We start from the raw sequence: 22,353 nt of genomic DNA on the forward strand, positions 1-22,353 counted from the left end.
TCTTTGTGAAAATAATAGCAAGGATCTGATGCGTTTAATAGCGACAATTCTTCTGTGATGCCTTTTGCGTCATGTTTTCATACTTTAAACAAGGACGATACAATTTGGTCGTTTCTACGCAGGTTTAGCTGAATTTATGTTCCAAAAACTTTCAGAGTTAGTGGTATCTGCAAATTGAATAACAATAAATAAAAAACTTAATCATTTTCGAATAATATTTATTTGAAACGTTGAGCAATGAATAAAGCAGTACAATAAAACTCATATATTTATTCCGCACTTGTCAAATTCAGTGCCGGCAGTAATATTGTTTCTCTCGTTTTTCAATTTTGAGTACTTAAAAATGTTTAAGGAACGTCATCTTATACATATATCCAACTACTTATTATATACATACATATGTTATACTACTCTCATGTTCGTTGTATCTTCTGATCGCGTATAGAATACAAACTGTCTAGGTGGGAATAAAATTCGTGTCGTGTGACATTTATTGTATATACCATATACCTCCTCTGTAACATATACAGGGTGTCCTAATAAAATATATACATTTAACAAGTTAACGTCTATCTATTTTATTTGTAAAAACATATGGGAGTAAAATGAATATACATTTTATTGGGACACCCTATACACATATCTTTTTCTTTCAGTTCTGATTTGTATATTTCACATATAATATTTGCGATAACGGTGGAATTTAAAAAAATATGAATTGTGATCGATATTAGAATATGTAACATTATTGTTACACATTTTGAATATTATTTTACTACCGAACGAATTGCTCAACTATTTTAGACTGATTTACGATTGTTTCATATTTTTCCCCTTTTTTGACCTTTATTCACACACGATAATCTTTCGACAATTATTCTTAAGAGTAGCTTTCCGGAATACAATAATGTTGGCGGCAGTAATAATCTTGGCCATCTTTATTGTGACACCATGTTCCATCTGGAAGGTATGGGTTCATATTAACGCCGATCATTTCGAAGCGTAATGCGTAAAGAGTTGGTGAATCTTTTTTACGGCAGTGTACAGTACAGGCCTTCCACGGTTCTGCGACATTATGAAGGACCTGAACTACTGGCCCACTTTCCAGTTCAATACTGAATTCATGCTTTAGATAGTTGTTGATTTGAATGCATTTATTGGTAGCTAACTGGGAGGCTGTCGTGCGATTTTTAGTGCAAAGTATCGAGTCATCGCACAGAACCACGTTGTAATATGGTCCTTTACAACTCGCCGTTCTGCGAATTCCATGTTTGCAAGAACGTCGTTTGACTTTTACGCCTTTAGATTTTTCCAAGCAATTACTTCGACAGGGGCTTTCTTTCCATTCACTCCAGTTATCATTTTCATAATAATCGAGAGGCGGTTGCAGATAGGGCACGCATTCCCCACCGCGACATTCTTTCCCGGGTGCGCAATAAGTGCCTAAAAAAATGAGATTAATTAAATCATAAACTATTTGAGAGATCAGCAAGTGGAAACGCACCTTCCAACGCCGGTCCCGTGAAGTAAAAGCCTTTTTTATTAGGCGTTTCACATTGCAAAGTTTGACATATATCAAGCAAAGAAACGACGTTCGCATCCTTGTCGCGAAAAAATATTTCACATTGTGCTTTAGCGCTCCATTGTCTTCCGGGTAAATTTTTATACCGCGCATGGTCATATGCGTTTTCGAGATTTTTCGTACGATCTCGAAGGCACTTTTTTGTTTTCCAGAGTTTTTCAGCTATATTACGACTGCACTCGGACCATGTTACTTGACCTTGACGGAATTTTCTAGATGACATTATGTACTTGTATGTATCACATGGTTTTGTATAATCGGAATCGTGTCGCATTCCTAAACTATAAAACAAAGAACTTATTAATTTTGCTTTACTTAGCAATGATCATTGTCTCTCAATATTTTTATATTAAAATTTATTAATAATTTACATACTGAATAATTAAAGGAACAAATCTCTTAAAAAGGTTTGTTTATTTTCTGCTTTTAAACTAAACAATTCAGTAAATTTTTTTGAAACATATTTATACTTAATTTACACTAAAACTATTATATAAAACTAGTAAAAACTATTATATAAAAACTTACACATGACCGATCTCATGAGCAGTAGAGAGAGACGATGAAAAACCCGAGGATACAACATCCGCAATACCGAATTCTGCTATCACACACGATTGAAATAATTTGCACGCACTATTTTTGTTGGATATACCTAGGGTACTATTTTCGACTACGCCTTGATCGGTGTAACAAAGATTTATTCCGGTTAGATAAAGACCAACGTCCCAGTGATCTGGATCATTGTCGTCCGTAGGGTTAAGAGTTCCCATGTAATTGCAGAACGAATACAATAGTTTTAGATCGTCGCCGCCGTAAACTGGCAAATTTGACGGTTGTTTATTCATAATTTCCAAATATACCAACGAAATATCGATAGAAACTCCCAAACTAGGATGATGGAACACAGCTTGAATATTATTCACATACGCTAATATCAACATATGCAACATTTGCTCATCGTTGTCCAGAAATGGCATGAAGATACGATATGCGGCTTCGTCGAAGAAAACAGCCAGTTCTATAGTTAATTTTTTTTGTGTATTTTGTACATAACGCCGCTTCAGTTTAAAATTATCCAAATTGTGGAAACTTGTGTCTGCAGATAATTGCAAAGATTTTTTAATTTGGTGAGGCTTGCCAAATGAAATATTAATTTCTTGTGTAATACAAAGATTGTTGATTGAGGACGAAGACGCAAAGTCATGCCGCAAAGGTTTAATTTCCAACGTTTTATCTTTCAGAAAAACAAATCCTTCCTACTTTCGAAAAAAATACGTTAATGTTTTTACGTGTTCATGCTTATATTTACAGCAAAGACAATTTGAGATTGAAAGTAAAAACTATTTGTTTTTTATATAGTATTACTGACCCATCCATGTTCTTGACAAAAATTTATGGCCGCTGTGCTGATATGATCTTTGTGAAAATAATAGCAAGGATCTGATGCGTCTAATAGCGATAGTTCTTCTGTGATCCTTTTTGCGTCATATTTCCATTTTTTAAACATGGACGATACATTTTGATCGCTCCTATGCAAGTTTAACTGAATTTGTGTTCCAAAAACTTTCAGAGTTAATGATATCTGCAATTTGAATAACAATAAATAAAAGTCTCAATAATTCTGGAATAATATTTGAAACGTTAAGCAATGAGTATATAATGCAACACAATAAAACTCACGTACTTCCTCTGCGCTTGTCGAATTCAATGTTGGCAGTAATATCGTTTCGACATCTTGCGTGATATACGCGTACGTTTCATTTAATAATATTACTAACATCAATTTCAATATGAAGAACATGTTATTTCTCGCGATTGTCAGTTTGAGTACTTAAAAATGTTTTATCAACGTTTTTTTTTGTATAAAATTACTTATTACATACATACGCTATAATGCTCTTTTTGCTGCTGCAGATTCTGAGCATTCAATGTTCGTTGTATCTTCCAATCGCGCACAAACACATACTGATATCTACGTTTAGGAATATCATTCGTATCCTGTGACACTTATTGTATATATATTTTCTTTGTTACATATACAAAGTGTCCTAATAAAATGTATACATAATAATAAGTTATCGTTTGTCTATTCTGTTGAAATATATGGTAATAAAATGTATGTACGTTTTATTGGTCCATCTTGTATATTCGTATTTTCCTTTTCGACTTTGAATTGTATATTTTTCACATAAACCTTGCAATATCGTGGGAATTAAAAAATGCGGTATGAATTATGGTTGATATGTAAAATGTGTAACATTATTCACAAATATTTTAATCAATATTCACAAACGTTAAAGAAATTTTAATGAATAACAATTTTAAAAAGACTAGATCATAACATTGTGCGCGTGTAATTTAGCCTTATAAATATCATATTATATATTGTTAAATATAAATATTATATACTTTAAAAGTAAAATACAATCGGTTACGGATTTACTGATTGACTAAGAAAATATATTGTAATTAATCCATTTCTAAGATCGTTACTTATTCGGAGCTCATGAATTCAGTAAATAAATAAATAAATAAATGCTTTTACCAAATAATATTTAATATCTTTTGATTATGTAATAAAATTTTTTTTCTTTTTTCCGAAATAAAAATTATTTTTATTATATATGAAATATATGAAAATACCTTTTTTTTATTCAGTTATTAATTTTATTGTTTTGTAAACATGTTAATTACTTATTATCTATATTTTTTCACGTTTTTAATAATGCTAATCGACGTATTTCATTTTAGATGCTAATAATTTGACAAAATTCTTTGTCCACTTTTCTTCATCAAACAAGATATGCATGATAGATGCATCTACAAAACGGATGTTAACAGATCGACCTATTGAATATTCATATCAAACGAATGGACCAACTATTCTAGATTAATTAACGCGTTTTTTTTTTCTCAATTTTCTTTTACACTCGTTGATAATCTTCCGACAATTATTCTTAAGACTCGCTTTTCGGCACACAGTAATGTTGGCGGCAGTAATAATCTTGGCCATCTTCATTGTGACACCACGTTCCATCTGGAAAGTATGGGTCCATATTAAAGCTGATCATTTCGAAGCGAAATGCGTAAAGAGTTGGTGAATCTTTTTTACGGCAGTGTATAGTACAGGCTTTCCACGGTTCCGCGACATTATGAAGGACTTGAACTCCCGGCCCACTTTCCAGTTCAATACTGAATTCATGCTTTAGATAATCGTTGATTTTAATGCATTTATCGGTAGTTAACTGGGAGGTTGTCGTGCGATTTTCAGTGCAAAGCATCGAGTCATCGTACAGAACCACGTCGTAATATGGTCCTTCGCAACTCGCCGTTCTGCGAATTCCATGTTTGCAAGAACGTCGTCTGACTTTTACGCCTTTAGATTTCTCCAAGCAACTACTTCGACAGGGGCTTTCTTTCCATTCACTCCAGTTATCATCTTCACAATAATCGAGAGGCGGTTGCAGATCGGGCACGCATTCTTCGCTTCAACATTCTTTCCCGGGTGCGCAATAAGTGCCTAAAAAATGAGATTAATTAAGCTGTAAGGTATTTAAGAGATCAGTAAGATAATGTACCTTCCAACGCTGATCCGATGAAGTTATACCCATCTCGGTGTGGCGTTTCACATTGCAAAGTTTTACATATATCAAGCAATGAGACGACGTTCGCATCCTTGTCGCGAAAATGTATTTCACATTGTGCTTTGGCGCACCATTGTCTTCCGGGTAAATTTTTATACCGCGCATGGTCATATGCGTCTTCGAGATTTTTCGTACGATCTCGAAGGCACTTTTTTGTTTCCCAGAGTCCTTCAACTATATTACGACTGCACTCGGACCATGTTACTTGACCTTGACGTGATTTTTCAGATGACATTATGTACTTGTTTGGGTCACATAGTTTTGTACAATCGGAATCGTGTTCCATTTCTAAACTTTAAAACAAAGAAATTATTAATTTTGCTTTACTTAGCAATGATTATTGTAAATATTTTTATATTAAAATTTATTAATAACTTACAGACTGAATAATTAAAGGAACAAATCTTTTAAAAGGGTTTGTTTACTATTTGCTTTTAAATTAAACAATTCAATAAATTTTTTTGAAACATATTTATACTTAATTTACATTAAAACTATTATATAGAACTAGTAAAAACTATTATATAAAAACTTACACATGACCGATCTCATGAGCAGCAATGAGAGATGAGTTTAATAGCGTTTAATAGCGATAATTCTTCTGTGATCATTTTTGCGTCATATTTCCATTCTTTAAGCAAGGACGATACTATATGATTGTTGGTATGCAAGTTCAACTGAATTTGTGTTCCAAAAACTTTCAGAGTTAGTGGTATCTGCAATTTGAATAACAATGAATAAAAGACTTAATAATTCTGGAATAATATTTGAAACGTTGAGCAATGAATATATAATGCAACACTATAAAAATCACGTACTTCTTCTGCGCTTGTCGAATTCAATGCTGGCAATAATATTGTTTCGATATCTTGCGTTATATACGCGCATGTATATTTAATAATAATACTAACAGCAATTTCAATACGAAAAACATGTTGTTTCTCACGTTTTTTAGTTTGCGTATTTGAAAATGTTTAAAAATATATATAACGTCTTCTTATATATTAAATTACTTATTACGTACATACGTTATACTACTCTCACGTTCGTTGTATCTTCTGATCGCGTATAGAACAGATACTGGCGCCTAGGTTTGGAAGTATAATTCGTGTCGTGTGACATTTATTGTATATATTTCTCCTTTGCTACGTTTACAAAGTGTCCGAGTAAAATATATACACATTTAAAAAGTTAATGTGTATTTATTTTACTTGTAAAAATATATGGAATAAAATGTATATACATTTTATTGCGACACCTTATCTTCTTTTTTCAGTTCTGATTTGTATATTTCACATATAATATTTGCGATAATGGTAAAATTTTAACAAATATGAATTGTGATTGATATGTAGAATATGTAACATTATTGTTAAATATTTTCAATATTATTTTCAAACATCAAGAAAATGTTAATTAACGACAATTTTAGAATGACTAGAACATGACATTGCTGGCGCAATTTAGCCGAATAAATATTGTGATATGTTATAAAACTAAGTTATATTTGGTTACTGATTTTCTGATTGACTAAGAGAATACATCGAAACTTATCCGTTTCTGACAGCGTTCTCTATGCAATTACGGTGCTCACATGAGTTTAAATGATAAATAAGTAAAAATTTTTAATAAATAATTATGTATATTTTTTAATTACGTAATAAAATTTTTTTTATTTTTTTTTGTTTATTAATCGTTTATATATAAGTATTAATGAAACATTGGTAGTCTATTGAAATACATAACATAGTAAGTGACGTCATTGTTCTCGTCCATTTTTTCGACATAATATCTCATACGAAATAAAAATATCTCTACTATATTTAGCTACTTATTTTTGCGTTTTGTAAACATATTAAATATTACTTATTATTTTGTTATTTTTTCATGTTTGTATAATCGACGGAATTAGTCGTAGATGCTGATAATTGAACGTAATTCTTGATCCATTTGTTTTTATTAAGTAAGATTTGGATGATACGTTAAACATATGTTAATAACAACAGATTGTTTGATCGAACATTTGGTACCAAACGAATCGACCAACTATTTTAGACTGATGTACGCGCGTTTTATAATTTTCTCTTTTCTGCATCCTCGTTCACTCACATCGATAATCTTTCGACAATTATTTTTGAGTGTAGTTTTCCGGCCGACAATAATGTTGGCGGCAGTAATAATCCTGGCCATCTTTATTGTGACACCACGTTCCATCTGGAACGTATGGATCGATATCCAAGCTGAGCAATTCCAAGCGTGGTGCGTAGTAATAATTTGAATGTTTAAGTACGCAGTGTATGGTACAGGCCTTCCACGGTTCCTCGTAACTATGAAAGGGCTTAACTTGCCGTGGCGCCACGTGTTCTAATTCGACACCAAATAATTTTAAATCTTCATTATTGCCAAATTCAATGCATTTCAGGAGAGTGAAGTTGTAGATTTTCGTGCGATTTTTAGTACAGAGCATCGAGTCATCGCACAGAGCCACGTCGTAATATGGTCCTTCGCAACTCGCCGTTCTGTGAAGTCCATGTTTGCAAGAACGTCGTTTGACTTTTACGCCTTTAGATTTCTCTAAACAACTACTTTGACAGGGGCTCTCTTTCCATTCACTCCAATTATCTTCTTCACAATAATCGAGAGGCGGTTTCAGAACGGGCACGCATTCTCCGCCCCAACATTCCTTCCCGGGTGCGCAATAAGTGCCTAAAAAATGAGATTAATTAAGCCATAAACTATTTGAGAGATCAGCAAATGGAAACGCACCGTCCAACGCCGGTCCCGTTAAGTAAAAGCCTTTCTTATGAGGCGTTTCACATTCCAAGGTTTTGCATATATCAAGCAACGAGACTACGTTCGCATCCTTGTCTCGGAAATATACTTCGCATTGTGCTTTGGCAGTCCATTCTCTTCCGGGTAAATTTTGATACCGCGAATGGTCAAATACGTCTTCGAGATTTTTCGTACGATCTCGAAGACATGGTTTTGTGTGCCATAGTCTGCTAGCTATATCACGACTACACTCGGACCATGCTATTTGTCCTTGATGGAATTGGTAGGATGACATTATATATTTGTATGTTTTACATGGTTTTGTATAATCGGAATCGTGTTCCATTCCTAAACTTTAAAACAAAGAAATTATTAATTTTGCTTTACTTAGCAATGATTATTGTCAATATTTTTTTATTAAAATTTATTAATAATTAACATACTGAATAATTAAAGGAACAAATCTCTTAAAAGAATTTGTTTACTTTTTGCTTTTAAACTAAACAATTCAGTAAATTTTTTTGAAACATATTTATACTTAATTTACACTAAAACTATTATATAAAACTAGTAAAAACTATTATATAAAAACTTACACATGACCGATCTCATGAGCAGTAGTGAGAGACGATGAAAAACCCGAGGATACAGTATCCGCAATACCGAATTCTGTTACCACACACGACTGAAATAATGTGCACGCACTATTTTTGTTAGATATACCTAGGGTACTATTTTCGACTACGCCTTGCTCGGTGTAATAAAGATTTCTTCCGGTTAGATAAAGACCAACGTCCCAGTGATCTGGATCATTGTCGTCCGTAGGATTAAGAGTTTCCGTGTAATTACAGAACGAATGCAATCGTTTCTTATCGCCGCCGTAAACTGGCAAATTTGACGGTTGTTTATTCATAATTTTCAAATATACCAACGAAATATCGACAGAAACTCCCAAACTAGGATGATGGAACACAGCTTCTATATTATTTACATACGCTAATATCATCATGCGCAACATTTCTTTATTTCCGTCCAGAAAAGACATGAACGTACGATATGCAGCTTCGTCGAGAAAAACAGCCAATTCTATAGTTAATTTTTTTTTCGTATTTTTTACACGACGTTGCTTCAGTTTAAAATTGTCCAAATTATGAAAACTTGTGTCTGCAGATAATTGCAAAGATCTTTTAATTAGGTGAGATTTGCCAAATGAAATGTTAATTTCTTCTTTAACGCAAAAATCGTCGGTTAAAGACGAAGACGCCAAGTCATCCCGCAATGGTCTAATTTCCAACGTGACATTCTTCAAGAGAACGAATCCTTCCTACATTAGATAAATATGTGTCAAGTTTTTGCTTACCATGTTTATAAATAAAACAAAAAAAAGTTAAGATTAAAAGTTAAAACAATTTAATTTTTATATGGTACACTGACCCATCCAGATTCTTTACGATAGTTTATGGCCGAAATGCTGATATGATCTTCGTGAAAATAATAGCAAGGATCCGATGCATTTAATTCTGACAATTTTTTTGTGATGTCTGTTGCGTCATGTTTCCATAATTTAAATGTAGGTACTATTTGGTCATTTCTATGCAGATTTAACTGAATCTGTGTTCCAAAAACTTTAAGAGTTAACGGTATCTGAAAATTAGATGACAATAAATAAAAGATATGACAATTATCGAATATTTTAGACATTTAACAATGAGTGAAGCTGTAGAACTAACGTACTTTCTCTGTGTTTTTCAAATTCAATGTTGGCAGCAATATTGTTTCGATATTTTGTGTGATATACGCGTACGATTTATTTAATAAAATTATTATCACCAACTTCAATATGAAAAACATGTTTCTTGCGCTTTTTAATTATAGTACTTGGAAACGTTTTATTAACGTTTTATTAACGTTTTATTAATGTTTTATAACGTCTTTTTATGTATTATATTACTTATAATATACGTTATAATACCTTCCGGTTTGTCGTATCTTCTGATCGCGTATTGAATACATACTGGCATCTAGGTTTAGGAATCTCATTCGTGTCGGGTGACACTTGTTGTGTATATATTTTTTGTGCAACACATACAGGATGTCCCAATGGAATGTAGACACACTTAGCAAGTTAATGTCTGTCCATTTTGTTATAATATATAATGGTAAAATGTATGTAGGATCATTGACGGAAATGCTCATGCACTTAAAGAATACTTTATTATAAATATGAAATAAACATAAGGCGTGTTCTTTTATCGTGAGATCTCTCACGACATCTTACTATTACTACGACAAAGACTAAACTAACTTATCGTTATTCTAATCGCTGCTAGGCGCGGACGCGCAGCGTGCGCATGGCAAACGGATTTCCGATTTCTAAATGTATATATACACTTTATTGGGACATTCTTTATGTATGTATTGTTTTTTTCGATTCTAAATTGTATATTTCATTGTATTTAATACATATATTTAATACGTGTAAGCAGTGGAATTTTATAAAATGCAAATTATGATTCATATGTTGAATATGTAACACTATTCACAAACATTACTCACGAACGCAAAAAATTTTAATGAATGAAAATTTTAGAATGACTGGAACTTAATATTGCTGACGCAATTTAACATTATAAATATCAAATTTAATATAAAAGGAAAATACAATTGCTTATCGCTTTACTGAGTTAGAAACTATATTGTAACTTATTCATTTCTGACGTGCTGTATTCGGTTACCGAGTTTATGTGTTCAATAAATAAATAATAGTATGTACCAAATAATTTTGAAAATTATGATATTTTTTAATAAAATTTTCTTAATTTTTTTGTTTATTAATCGTTTCTGTATAGGTTATTAATGAAACATTAGTAGTCTATTGAAATACATAACACAGTGAGTGACGTCATCACTCTCCTTTATTTTTTCGACACAATATTTCATACGAAATAAAAATATTTCTACTATATTTCGCTACTTATTTTTGCGTTTTGTAAACATATTAAATATTACTTATTATTTTTTTGTTATTTTTTCATGTTTGTATTATTGCTAATCGACGGAATTAATTTTGGATGCTGATAATTCGATGTAAGTCTTAGTCTATTTCTCTTTATTAAGTAAATTGTGGATGATACACAAAACAGATGTTAATAACGACAGATTGTTTGATCGAACATTTGGTACCAAACGAATTGACCAACTATTCTAGACTGATGTACGCGCGTTTTATAATTTTCTCTTTTCTCCATTCTCGTTCACTCACATCGATAATCTTTCGACAATTATTTTTGAGTGTAGTTTTCCGGCCGACAATAATGTTGGCGGCAGTAATAATCCTGGCCATCTTTATTGTAACACCACGTTCCATCTGGAAAGTATGGATCGATACCCAAGCTGAGCAATTCCAAGCGTGGTGCGTAGTAATAATTTGAATGTTTAAGTACGCAGTGTATGGTACAGGCCTTCCACGGTTCCTCGTAACTATGAAAGGACTTAATTTGCCGTGGCGCCACGCGTTCCAATTCGATAGCAAATATTTTTAAATGTTTATTATTGCTAAATTCAATGCATTTCAGGAGAGTGAAGTTGTCGATTGTCATGCGATTTTTAGTACAGAGCATCGAGTCATCGCACAGAGCCACGTCGTAATATGATCCTTCGCAACTCGCCGTTCTGTGAAGTCCATGTTTGCAAGAACGTCGTTTGACTTTTACGCCTTTAGATTTCTCTAAACAACTACTTTGACAGGGGCTCTCTTTCCATTCACTCCAATTATCCTCTTCACAATAATCGAGAGGCGGTTTCAGAACGGGCACGCATTCTTCGCCCCAACATTCTTTCTCGGGTGCGCAATAAGTGCCTAAAAAATGAGATTAATTAAACCATAAAGTATTTGAGAGATCAGCAAATGGAAACGCACCGTCTAACGCCGGTCCCGTTAAGTAAAAGCCTTTCTTATGAGGCGTTTCACATTCTAAGGTTTTGCATATGTCGAGCAACGAGACTACGTTCGCATCCTTGTCTCGAAAATATACTTCGCATTGTGCTTTGGCAGTCCATTCTCTTCCGGGTAAATTTTGATACCGCGAATGGTCAAATACGTCTTCGAGATTTTTCGTACGATCTCGAAGACATGGTTTTGTGTGCCATAGTCTGCTAGCTATATAACGACTACATTCGGACCATGTTGCTTGGCCTTGATAGAATTGGTAAAATGACATTATATTTTTGTATGTTTTACATGGATTTTTATAGTCGGAATCGAGCTCCATTCCTAAACTTTAAAAGAAATAAATTATTAATTTGGACAATATGCATTACTTTGCATTCTTTATTCTAAATATTTTTATATTAAGTTTTATTAATTATTAACACAAGAAACATTTTAAAGAACAAATCTCCTAAAAAATTTCTTTACTTTCTGCTTATAAATTGTACAAATAAATAAATTTTTATAAAATATATTATTTTTATTTAATTTATACGCAAAACTATTATAAACTTACAGATGGCCAATTTTACGAGCAGCAATGAAAGTTGATGCAAAACCTGAAGATAGATAATAATCAATACCAAATTCTGCTATCGCACACGAATCGAATGTTTTGCAGGCTCCGTCCTGGAAGGATATTCCCTGGGTTAAACGTGTCGTCGAATATATGTCTATTCCGGTTAGATAAAGACCAATGTCCCAGTGATGTGGATCATTGTCGTCCACAGGATTGCGAGTTTGTGCGTAATCGCAAAATGAATCGTGCAGTTTGGTAGCGTGTCCGCCAAAAACTGGCAAATTTGACGGTTGTTTTTTCATAATTTTTAAATATACCAACGAAATATCGATAGAAACGCCCAAACTCGGATGATGGAACATAGCTTGGATATTATTCACATACGCTAATATCATCATATGCAACATTTGCTCATCGTTGTCCAGAAATGGCATGAAGGTACGATATGCGGCTTCGTCGAAGAAAACAGCCAGTTCCATAGTTAATTTTTCTTGTGTATTTCGTACATAACGCCGCTTCAGTTTAAAATTATCCAAATTGTGAAAACTTGTGTCTGCAGATAATTGCAAAGATCTTTTAATTAGGTGAGATTTGCCAAATGAAATGTTAATTTCTTCTTTAACGCAAAAATCGTTGGTTAAGGACGAAGACGCCAAGTCATCCCGCAATGGTCTAATTTCCAACGTGACATCCTCCAAGAGAACGAATCCTTTCTACTTTTGAAAAATATGTCTTAAGTTTTTGCTTACCATGTTTATATATAAAACAAAAAGAAATTAAGATTAAAAGTTAAAACAGTATAATTTTTATATGGTACACTGACCCATCCAGATTCTTGACGAAAGTTTAGGGCCGAAATGCTGATATTATCTTTGTGAAAATAATAGCAAGGATCCGATGCATTTAATTCCGACAATTCTTTTGTGATGTCTGTTGCGTCATGTTCCCATAATTTAAATGTAGGTACTATTTGGTTATTTTTATGCAGGTTTAACTGAATCTGTTTTCCAAAGACTTTAAGAGTTAACGGTATCTGAAAATTAAATGACAATAAATAAAAGATATGACAATTATCGAATAATTTAGACATTCAACAATGAATGAAGCTGTAGAACTAACATACTTTCTCAGTGTTTTTTAAATTCAATGTTGGCAGCAATATTGTTTCGATATTTTGTGTGATATACGCGTACGATTTATTTAATAAAATTATTATCACCAACTTCAATATGAAAAACATGTTTCTTGCGTTTTTCAATTATAGTACTTGGAAACGTTTTTTTAACGTTTTATTAACGTTTTATTAATGTTTTATAACGTCTTTTTATATATTCAATTACTTATAATATACGTTATAATACTTTCCGGTTTGTCGTATCTTTTGATCGCGTATTGAATACATACTGTCATCTAGGTTTAGGAATCTCATTCGTGTCGGGTGCCACTTGTTGTGTATATATTTTTTGTGCAACATATACAGGATGTCCCAATGGAATGTATACACACTTAGCAAGTTAATGTCTGTCCATTTTGTTATAATATATAATGGTAAAATGTATGTAGGATCATTGACGGAAACGCTCATGCACTTAAAGAATATTTTATTATAAAAATGAAATAAACATAAGGCGCGTTCTTTTACCGCGGGATCTCTCACGAGATCTTACTATTACTACGACAAAGACTAAACTAACTTATTGTCATTCTAATCGCCGCTAGGCGCGGACGCACAGCGTGCGCATGGCAAACGGATTTCCGATTCTTACATGTATATATACACTTCATTGGGACATCCTTTATGTATGTATTGTTTTTTTTTTTTTGGTTCTGAATTGTATATTTCATTGTATTTAATACTGGCAAGCAGTGGAATTTGATAAAATGCAAATTATGACTGATATGTAGAATGTGTAACATTCATTCAAAAAAATATTTCGCTGATGTAGTTAGATTTCTAGATATCGCAACAAGAATGTATCGCTATTTTTCGCATCTGTGAAAACATTGTTTGTCACATATAGAATTTATAGCAGTAATGTTCTAGCAATAGCTTCTGAAAAATTTAGGTACCATTGCTAAATGTTATTCATTGCATGATCTAACACGTGATTGATTTTATATAGATAGGCGCTTTAGAGAAACTTTCTTTTTAAAGTTTACAAACAATACAGATATATATTCTGTTTCTGTCATCTAAACTGATTAAGTAATTACATATGCAATATCACAACAGTTGCTAATCATTTATCTGTTTTAGTTAATTTTTTACACCTAGAAAATTTTAGCTATTATTGCAAGATCATTTTTTTGAGTGTTTCACAAACATTACTCACGAACGCAAAAAATTTTAATGAATGAAAATTTTAGAATGACTGGAACTTAATATTGCTGACGCAATTTAACATTATAAATATCAAATTTACTATAAAAGGAAAATACAATTGCTTACCGGTTTACTGAGTTAAAAAATATATTGTAACTTATTTATTTCTGACGTGCCGTATTCGGTTACCGAGTTTATGTGTTCAATAAATAAATAATAGTATGTACCAAATAATTTTGAAAATTATGATATTTTTTAATAAAATTTTCTTAATTTTTTTGTTTATTAATCGTTTCTGTATAGGTTATTAATGAAACATTAGTAGTCTATTGAAATACATAACACAGTGAGTGACGTCATCACTCTCCTTTATTTTTTCGACACAATATTTCATACGGAATAAAAATATCTCTACTATATTTAGCTATTTATTTTCGCGTTTTGGACACATATTAAATATTACCTATTATTTTTTTGTTATTTTTTCATGTTTGTATTATTGCTAATCGACGGAATTAATTTTGGATACTGATAATTCGATGTAAGTCTTAGTCTATTTCTCTTTATTAAGTAAATTGTAAATGATACGCAAAATAGATGTTATTAACGACACATTGTTCGAACATTCGGTACCAAACGAATTGATCAACTATTCTAGACTGATGTACGCGCGTTTTATAATTTTCTCTTTTCTCCATTCTCGTTCACTCACATCGATAATCTTTCGACAATTATTTTTGAGTGTAGTTTTCCGGCCGACAATAATGTTGGCGGCAGTAATAATCCTGGCCATCTTTATTGTGACACCACGTTCCATCTGGAAAGTATGGATCGATACCCAAGCTGAGCAATTCCAAGCGTGGTGCGTAGTAATAATTTGAATGTTTAAGTACGCAGTGTATGGTACAGGCCTTCCACGGTTCCTCGTAACTATGAAAGGGCTTAACTTGCCGTGGCGCCACGTGTTCTAATTCGACACCAAATAATTTTAAATCTTCATTATTGCCAAATTCAATGCATTTCAGGAGAGTGAAGTTGTCGATTGTCATGCGATTTTTAGTACAGAGCATCGAGTCATCGCACAGAGCCACGTCGTAATATGATCCTTCGCAACTCGCCGTTCTGTGAAGTCCATGTTTGCAAGAACGTCGTTTGACTTTTACGCCTTTAGATTTCTCTAAACAACTACTTTGACAGGGGCTCTCTTTCCATTCACTCCAATTATCCTCTTCACAATAATCGAGAGGCGGTTTCAGAACGGGCACGCATTCTTCGCCCCAACATTCTTTCTCGGGTGCGCAATAAGTGCCTAAAAAATGAGATTAATTAAGCAATAAAGTATTTGAGAGATTAGCAAATAGAAACGCACCGTCTAACGCCGGTCCCGTTAAGTAAAAGCCTTTCTTATGAGGCGTTTCACATTCTAAGGTTTTGCATATATCAAGCAACGAGACTACGTTCGCATCCTTGTCTCGGAAATATACTTCGCATTGTGCTTTGGCAGTCCATTCTCTTCCGGGTAAATTTTGATACCGCGAATGGTCAAATACGTCTTCGAGATTTTTCGTACGATCTCGAAGACATGGTTTTGTGTGCCATAGTCTGCTAGCTATATAACGACTACACTCGGACCATGTTACTTGGCCTTGATTGAATTGGTATAATGACATTATATTTTTGTATGTTTTACATGGTTTTTTATACTCGGTATCGTGTCCCATTCCTAAACTTTAAAACAAATAAATTATTAATTTGGACAGTATGCATTACTTTGCATTCTTTATTTTAAATATTTTTATATTAAAATTTTTTAATAATTAACACAAAAAACTTTTAAAAGAACAAATCTCCTAAAAAGTTTCTTTACATTCTGCTTATAAGTTGTACAAATAAATAAATTTTTATAAAATATATTATTTCTATATAATTTATGCGTAAAACTATTATAAATTTACATATGGCCAATTTCATGAGCAGCAACGAGAGTTGATGCAAAACCTGAAGATAGAGCATTTGCAATACCGAATTCTGCTATCGCACACGAATCGATTGTTTCGCAGTCACCGTTCACGAAGGATATTCCCAGGATAGATTGGTCTTTCAAATAAATGTCTATTCCGGTTAGATAAAGACCAATGTCCCAGTGATGTGGATCAATGTCGTTTGAAGGATTGCGAGTATTTGCGTATTCGCAAAATGAGTAGTATAGTTTTCTAGCGTCGCCGCCAAAAATTGGCAAATTTGACGGTTGTTTTTTCATAATTTCTAAATATACCAACGAAATATCGATAGAAACACCCAAACTCGGATGATGGAACATAGTTTGGATATTATTCACATACGCTAATATCAACATATGCAACTTTCGTTCATTGTTGTCCAGAAATGGCATGAAGGTGCGATATGCGGCTTCGTCAAAAAAAACAGCCAGTTCTATAGTTAATTTTTCTTGCGTATTGCGTACATAACGTCGCTTCAGTTTAAAATTATCCAAATTATGAAAATTTGTATCTGAAGATAGTTTCAAAGATCTTTTAATTAAGTGAGTTTTGCCAAATGAAATGTTAATTTCTTCTTTAACGCAAAAATCGTCGGTTAAAGACGAAGACGACAAGTCATCCCGCAATGGTCTAATTTCCAACGTGATATCCTTCAAGAGAACGAATCCTTCCTACTTTTGATAAATATGTGTCAAGTTCTTGCTTACCATGTTTATATATAAAACAAAAAGAAATTAAGATTAAAAGTTAAAACAGTTTAATTTTTATATAGTACACTGACCCATCCAGATTCTTGACGAAAGTTTATGGCCGAAATGCTGATATTATCTTCGTGAAAATAATAGCAAGGATCTGATGCATTTAACTCCGACAATTCTTTTGTGATGTCTGTTGCGTCATGTTTCCATGTTTTAAACGTAGATACTATTTGGACATTTCTACACAGGTTTAACTGAATTTGTTTTCCAAAGACTTTAAGAGTTAACGGTGTCTGAAAATTAGATGACAATAAATAAAAGATATGACAATTGTCGAATATTTTAGACATTGAACAATGAGTGAAGCTGTAGAACTAACGTACGTTCTCTGTGCTTTTCAAATTCAATGCTGGCAGCAATATTGTTTCGATATTTTGTGTGATATACGCGTACGATTTATTTAATAAAATTATTATCACCAATTTCAACATGAAAAACATGTTTCTTGCGTTTTTCAATTATAGTACTAGGAAACGTTTTATTAACGTTTTATTAATGTTTTATGACGTTTTATTAACGTTTTATTAATGTTTTATAACGTCTTTTTATGTATTATATTACTTATAATATACGTTATAATACCTTCCGGTTTGTCGTATCTTCTGATCGCGTATTGAATACATACTGGCATCTAGGTTTAGGAATCTCATTCGTGTCGGGTGACACTTGTTGTATATATATTTTTTGTACTATATATACAAGATGTCCCAATGGAATGTATACACACTTAGCAAGTTAATGTCTGTCCATTTTGTTATAATATATAATGGTAAAATGTATGTAGGATCATTGACGGAAACGCTCATGCACTTAAAGAATACATTTTTATAAATATGAAATAAACATAAGGCGTGTTCTTTTATCGTGAGATCTCTCACGAGATCTTACTATTACTACGACAAAGACTAAACTAACTTATCGTTATTCTAATCGCTGCTAGGCGCGGACGCGCAGCGTGCGCATGGCAAACGGATTTCCGATTCCTACATGTATATATACACTTTATTGGGACATCCTTTATGTATGTATTGTTTTTTTTTTGGTTCTGAATTGTATATTTCATTGTATTTAATACTGGTAAGCAGTGGAATTTGATAAAATGCAAATTATGATTGATATGTGGAATATGTAACACTATTCACAAACATTACACACGAACGCAAAAAATTTTAATGAATGAAAATTTTAAAATGACTGGAACTTAATATTGCTAACGCAATTTAACATTATAAATATCAAATTTAATATAAAAAAAATTGTTTACCGATTTACTAAGTTAGAAAATATGTTGTAACTTATTCATTTCTGACGTGCCGTATTCGGTTACCGAGTTTATGTGTTCAATAAATAAATAATAGTATGTATTAAATAATTTTGAAAATTATTTTATTTTTTAATAAATTTTCCTTTATTTTTTTTTGTTTATTAATTGTTTCTGTATAGGTTATTAATGAAACATTGGTAGACTATTAAAATATACAACATAGTGAGTATCGTTGTCGTTCTTGTTTACCTTCTATCGACACATTGTCTCGTACAAAATAAAACCTCTTCTGTATTTAACTATTTATTTTTGCTTTTTGCAAACATGTTAATTATTACTTATTATTTTTTATTGTTTTTTTTTACGTTTTCAATCATGGAATTTTATCGATGGAATTGGTTTTAGATCCTGATAATTTGACGCGATTCTTTGTCCATTTGTTTCATGAAGCAAGGTATGGATGATACGGAAAACAATTGTTAACATGACAAATTGTGCGATCGAAAATTTGGTACGAAACGAATTGACCAACTATACTAAACTGATTTACGAGAGTTTAATAATTTTTTTTTCTCGATCCTCGTTCACACTTGTCGATAATCAACAACTATTCGTAAGAGTAGCTTTCCGGTAGACAGTAGTGTTGTCGGCAGTAATAATCTTGGCCATTTTCATTGTGACACCACGTTCCATCTGGTAAGTATGGGTCGATACGAAAGCTGAGCATTTCCAAGTGTACGTCATCAGTAGATAACTTTCTTCGTGGACAGTGTATGGTACAGGCTATCCACGGTTTCTCGACGTCATGAGAGGCCTGCCATTCTAAATCCAAGTCAGTTGTTAGTTTAAGCGTCAAATCGCTAAACATTGCCATGCATTTCATTTTGATAAATGAGTTGATCATCTTGCGTTTCTCAGTACAAAATAAAGTATCATTGCACAGGACCACGTCGTAATATAGCCCTTTGCAACTCACCGATCTGCGATTTCTGTGTTTGCAAGATCGTCGTCTGACTCTTACGCCTTTAGATTTCTTGAAGCAACTACTTTGACAGGTGCCTTCTTTCCATTCACTCCAGTTATCTTCTGGACAACACTTAAAATTGTATGGTTTGATAACGGACACACATTCTCCACCGCGACATTCCTTTCCAGGTGCGCAATAAGTGCCTAAAAAAATGAGATTAATTAAATCATAAACTATTTGAGAGATCAGCAAGTGAAAACGCACCTTCCAACGCTGGTCCCGTGAAGTAAGACCCATTCTTATTAAATAATTCGCATTGTAAGGTTTTGCATATGTCAAGCAACGAGACGACGTTTGCATCGTTGTCGCGAAAATATATTTCGCATTGCGCTTTAGCGGTCCATTGTCTTCCGGGTAAATCGTGATAACGCGAATGATCATATACGTCTTTCGATCTCGTACGATCTCCAAGACACTTTTGTGCAGTCCATAGTTCTTCAACTGTATTACGGCTACATTCGGACCATGTTACTTGGCCTTGATAGAGTTTGCGATGTGACATTATATATTTATCTATATCACATGGCATTGAATCATGTTCAATTCCTAAGCTTTGGAACAAATAAATTAATAATTTTGACAAAAAGCTTTACTTTACATTGTTTATTCTAAATATTTCATATTAAAATATATCAATAATTAACATACTGAATAATTAAAGGAACAAATCTTAACAGTTTTGTTACTTTTTGCTTTTAAATTAAATAATTTAATTAATTCTTATAAAACATATTATTTATACTTAATTTACACGTAAAACTATTATATATAAACTTACACATGACCGATCTCATGAGCAGCAATGAGAGACGATGAAAAACCCGTGGATATTTTACTCGCAGTACCGAATTCTACTATCGCACACGATTTAGTTAAGTTGCACCCGCCATCGGGATGGGCTAATCCTAGAATACCTTCTTCCATCTCTCCAATATTTATTCCGGTTACGTAAAGACCAACGTCCCAGTGATGCGGATCATTGTCGTCCGGAGGATTTCGAGTTTGCGCATAATAGCAGAACAAATCCAGCACTTCGCTAGCGTTGCCACCAAAAACTGGTAAATGTGATGGCTGTTTTTCCATAATTTCCAAATATACCAATGAAATATCGATAGAAACACCCAAACTCGGATGATGGAACACAGCTTGGATATTATTGACATATGCTAATATCAACATGCGCAACATTTTTTTATTTTCGTCCAGAAAAGGCATGAACGTACGATATGCGGCTTCATCGAAGAAAACAGCCAATTCTATAGTTAATTTTTTTTGCGTATTTTTTACATAACGTCGCTTCAGTTTAAAATTATTCAAATTATAAAAACTTGTGTCTGCAGATAATTGCAAAGATCTTTTAATTAGGTGAGTTTTGCCAAATGAAATGTTAATTTCTTCTTTAACGCAAAAATTATCGGTTAAGGACGAAGACGCCAAGTCATCCCGCAATGGTCTAATTTCCAACGTGTCATCCTTCAAAAGAACGAATCCCTCCTACTTTTGAAAAATATGTGTTAAGTTCTTGCTTACCATGTTTATATATGAAACAAAAAGAAATTAAGATTAAAAGTTAAAACAATTTGATTTTTATATGGTACACTGACCCATCCAGATTTTTGACGAAATTTTATGGCCGAAATGGTGATATTATCTTCGTGAAAATAATAGCAAGGGCTCGATGCGTTTGATTGCGACAATTTTTTGGTGATGCCTTTTGCGTCATGTTTCCATACATTAAACAAAGGCGATACAATTTGGTCGTTTCTACGCAGGTTTAGCTGAATTTGTGTTCCAAAAACTTTCAGAGTTAGTGGTATCTGCAATTTGAATAACAATAAATAAAAGGCTCAATAATTTTGGAATAATATTTGAAGCGTTGAGCAATGAATAATGCAACACAATAAAACTCACGTACTTCTTTTGCGCTCGAATTTAATACTGGCAGTAATATTGTTTCGATATCTTGCGTGATATACGCATATGTTTCATTTAATAATATAACTAACATCAATTTCAATAGGAAGAACATGTTATTTCTCGCATTTTGTAGTTTGAGTACTTAAAAATGTTTTATCAACGTTTTTTTTTTGTATAAAATTACTTATTACATACATACGCTATAATGCTCTTTTTGCTGCTGCAGATTCTGAGCATTCAATGTTCGTTGTATCTTCTAATCGCATACAAACACATACTGGTATCTGCGTTTAGGAATATCATTCGTGTCGTGTGACACTTATTGTATATATAACTTTTTTGTTACATATACAAGGTGTCCTAATAAAATGTATACATATTAATAAGTTATCGTTTGTCTATTTTGTTGAAATATATGGTAATAAAATGTATGTACGTTTTATTGGTTTATCTTGAATATTCGTATTTTTCTTTTCGACTTTGAATTGTATATTTTTCACATAAAATTTGCAATATTGTGGGAATTAAAAAAATGCGGTATGAAATATGGTTGAT

The 22,353-nt window shown here is 32.7% G+C and overlaps 5 protein-coding genes across 13 annotated transcripts in view; 1 reads left to right on the forward strand and 4 right to left on the reverse strand.

Moving 5' to 3' along the window:
* Positions 1–22,353, forward strand: part of LOC137000540 (uncharacterized) — a 40,998-nt gene that overhangs the window by 9,874 nt on the left and 8,771 nt on the right. The gene's annotated exons all lie outside the window — the stretch shown is intronic.
* On the reverse strand, positions 202–3,561 carry LOC137000536 (A disintegrin and metalloproteinase with thrombospondin motifs adt-2-like). The gene is made up of 5 exons (XM_067357461.1): positions 3,270–3,561; positions 2,955–3,167; positions 2,111–2,841; positions 1,505–1,863; positions 202–1,443 (listed from the first exon to the last, which is right to left on the reverse strand). The coding sequence occupies exons 1-5, from the start codon at positions 3,384–3,386 to the stop codon at positions 881–883; spliced, it is 1,983 nt and encodes a 660-aa protein (XP_067213562.1). The 5' UTR covers positions 3,387–3,561; the 3' UTR covers positions 202–880.
* Positions 4,443–14,099, reverse strand: LOC105671304 (A disintegrin and metalloproteinase with thrombospondin motifs adt-2-like). Of its 7 annotated transcripts, XM_067357456.1 has the most exons (9): positions 9,736–10,152; positions 9,436–9,645; positions 8,598–9,325; positions 7,996–8,354; positions 6,048–7,935; positions 5,766–5,945; positions 5,164–5,522; positions 4,698–5,105; positions 4,443–4,622 (listed from the first exon to the last, which is right to left on the reverse strand). In XM_067357456.1, exons 1-5 carry the CDS (start codon positions 9,850–9,852, stop codon positions 7,358–7,360), a joined length of 1,992 nt encoding a protein of 663 aa, XP_067213557.1. In that variant the 5' UTR covers positions 9,853–10,152; the 3' UTR covers positions 4,443–4,622; positions 4,698–5,105; positions 5,164–5,522; positions 5,766–5,945; positions 6,048–7,357. The 7 variants fall into 7 exon arrangements, with proteins under 7 accessions (XP_067213557.1, XP_012220746.1, XP_012220742.1 ...); XM_012365323.2 differs by lacking the exons at positions 9,436–9,645; positions 9,736–10,152 and adding exons at positions 13,333–13,542; positions 13,914–13,934 and having other exon boundaries at positions 4,443–5,105; XM_012365319.2 differs by having other exon boundaries at positions 4,443–5,105; positions 6,258–7,935.
* On the reverse strand, positions 15,274–18,114 carry LOC105671190 (A disintegrin and metalloproteinase with thrombospondin motifs adt-2-like). The gene is made up of 5 exons (XM_067357463.1): positions 17,914–18,114; positions 17,614–17,823; positions 16,788–17,503; positions 16,202–16,560; positions 15,274–16,141 (listed from the first exon to the last, which is right to left on the reverse strand). Exons 1-5 carry the CDS (start codon positions 18,028–18,030, stop codon positions 15,564–15,566), a joined length of 1,980 nt encoding a protein of 659 aa, XP_067213564.1. The 5' UTR covers positions 18,031–18,114; the 3' UTR covers positions 15,274–15,563.
* LOC105671307 (A disintegrin and metalloproteinase with thrombospondin motifs adt-2-like) lies at positions 19,395–22,054 on the reverse strand. 3 transcript variants are annotated; one of them, XM_012365326.2, is made up of 6 exons: positions 21,797–22,054; positions 21,486–21,698; positions 20,660–21,375; positions 20,086–20,432; positions 19,831–20,024; positions 19,535–19,676 (listed from the first exon to the last, which is right to left on the reverse strand). In XM_012365326.2, the coding sequence occupies exons 1-6, from the start codon at positions 21,908–21,910 to the stop codon at positions 19,638–19,640; spliced, it is 1,623 nt and encodes a 540-aa protein (XP_012220749.2). In that variant the 5' UTR covers positions 21,911–22,054; the 3' UTR covers positions 19,535–19,637. The 3 variants fall into 3 exon arrangements, with proteins under 3 accessions (XP_067213581.1, XP_012220748.2, XP_012220749.2); XM_067357480.1 differs by having other exon boundaries at positions 19,395–20,024; positions 21,994–22,050; XM_012365325.2 differs by having other exon boundaries at positions 19,395–20,024; positions 21,797–22,049.

This window comes from Linepithema humile, chromosome 6 (genome assembly GCF_040581485.1).
Source record: "Linepithema humile isolate Giens D197 chromosome 6, Lhum_UNIL_v1.0, whole genome shotgun sequence".
Taxonomy (NCBI): domain Eukaryota; kingdom Metazoa; phylum Arthropoda; class Insecta; order Hymenoptera; family Formicidae; genus Linepithema; species Linepithema humile.

Coding starts and splice junctions, on each gene's coding strand:
- LOC137000536 (XM_067357461.1), bottom strand. CDS start 3,386: ATGTTCTTCATATTGAAATTGATGTTAGTAATATTATTAAATGAAACG. Junction 1,864..2,110: donor GCTCATGAGATCGGTCATGT/GTAAGTTTTTAT, acceptor TTTGTTTTATAG/TTTAGGAATGCGACACGATT. Junction 1,444..1,504: donor CACGGGACCGGCGTTGGAAG/GTGCGTTTCCAC, acceptor TCATTTTTTTAG/GCACTTATTGCGCACCCGGG.
- LOC105671304 (XM_012365319.2), bottom strand. CDS start 9,852: ATGTTTTTCATATTGAAGTTGGTGATAATAATTTTATTAAATAAATCG. Junction 8,355..8,597: donor GCTCATGAGATCGGTCATGT/GTAAGTTTTTAT, acceptor TTTGTTTTAAAG/TTTAGGAATGGAACACGATT. Junction 7,936..7,995: donor AACGGGACCGGCGTTGGACG/GTGCGTTTCCAT, acceptor CTCATTTTTTAG/GCACTTATTGCGCACCCGGG.
- LOC105671190 (XM_067357463.1), bottom strand. CDS start 18,030: ATGTTTTTCATGTTGAAATTGGTGATAATAATTTTATTAAATAAATCG. Junction 17,824..17,913: donor ATTTGAAAAGCACAGAGAAC/GTACGTTAGTTC, acceptor TCTAATTTTCAG/ACACCGTTAACTCTTAAAGT. Junction 17,504..17,613: donor TTCGTCAAGAATCTGGATGG/GTCAGTGTACTA, acceptor TATCAAAAGTAG/GAAGGATTCGTTCTCTTGAA.
- LOC105671307 (XM_012365325.2), bottom strand. CDS start 21,910: ATGTTCTTCCTATTGAAATTGATGTTAGTTATATTATTAAATGAAACA. Junction 21,376..21,485: donor TTCGTCAAAAATCTGGATGG/GTCAGTGTACCA, acceptor TTTCAAAAGTAG/GAGGGATTCGTTCTTTTGAA. Junction 20,025..20,085: donor CACGGGACCAGCGTTGGAAG/GTGCGTTTTCAC, acceptor TCATTTTTTTAG/GCACTTATTGCGCACCTGGA.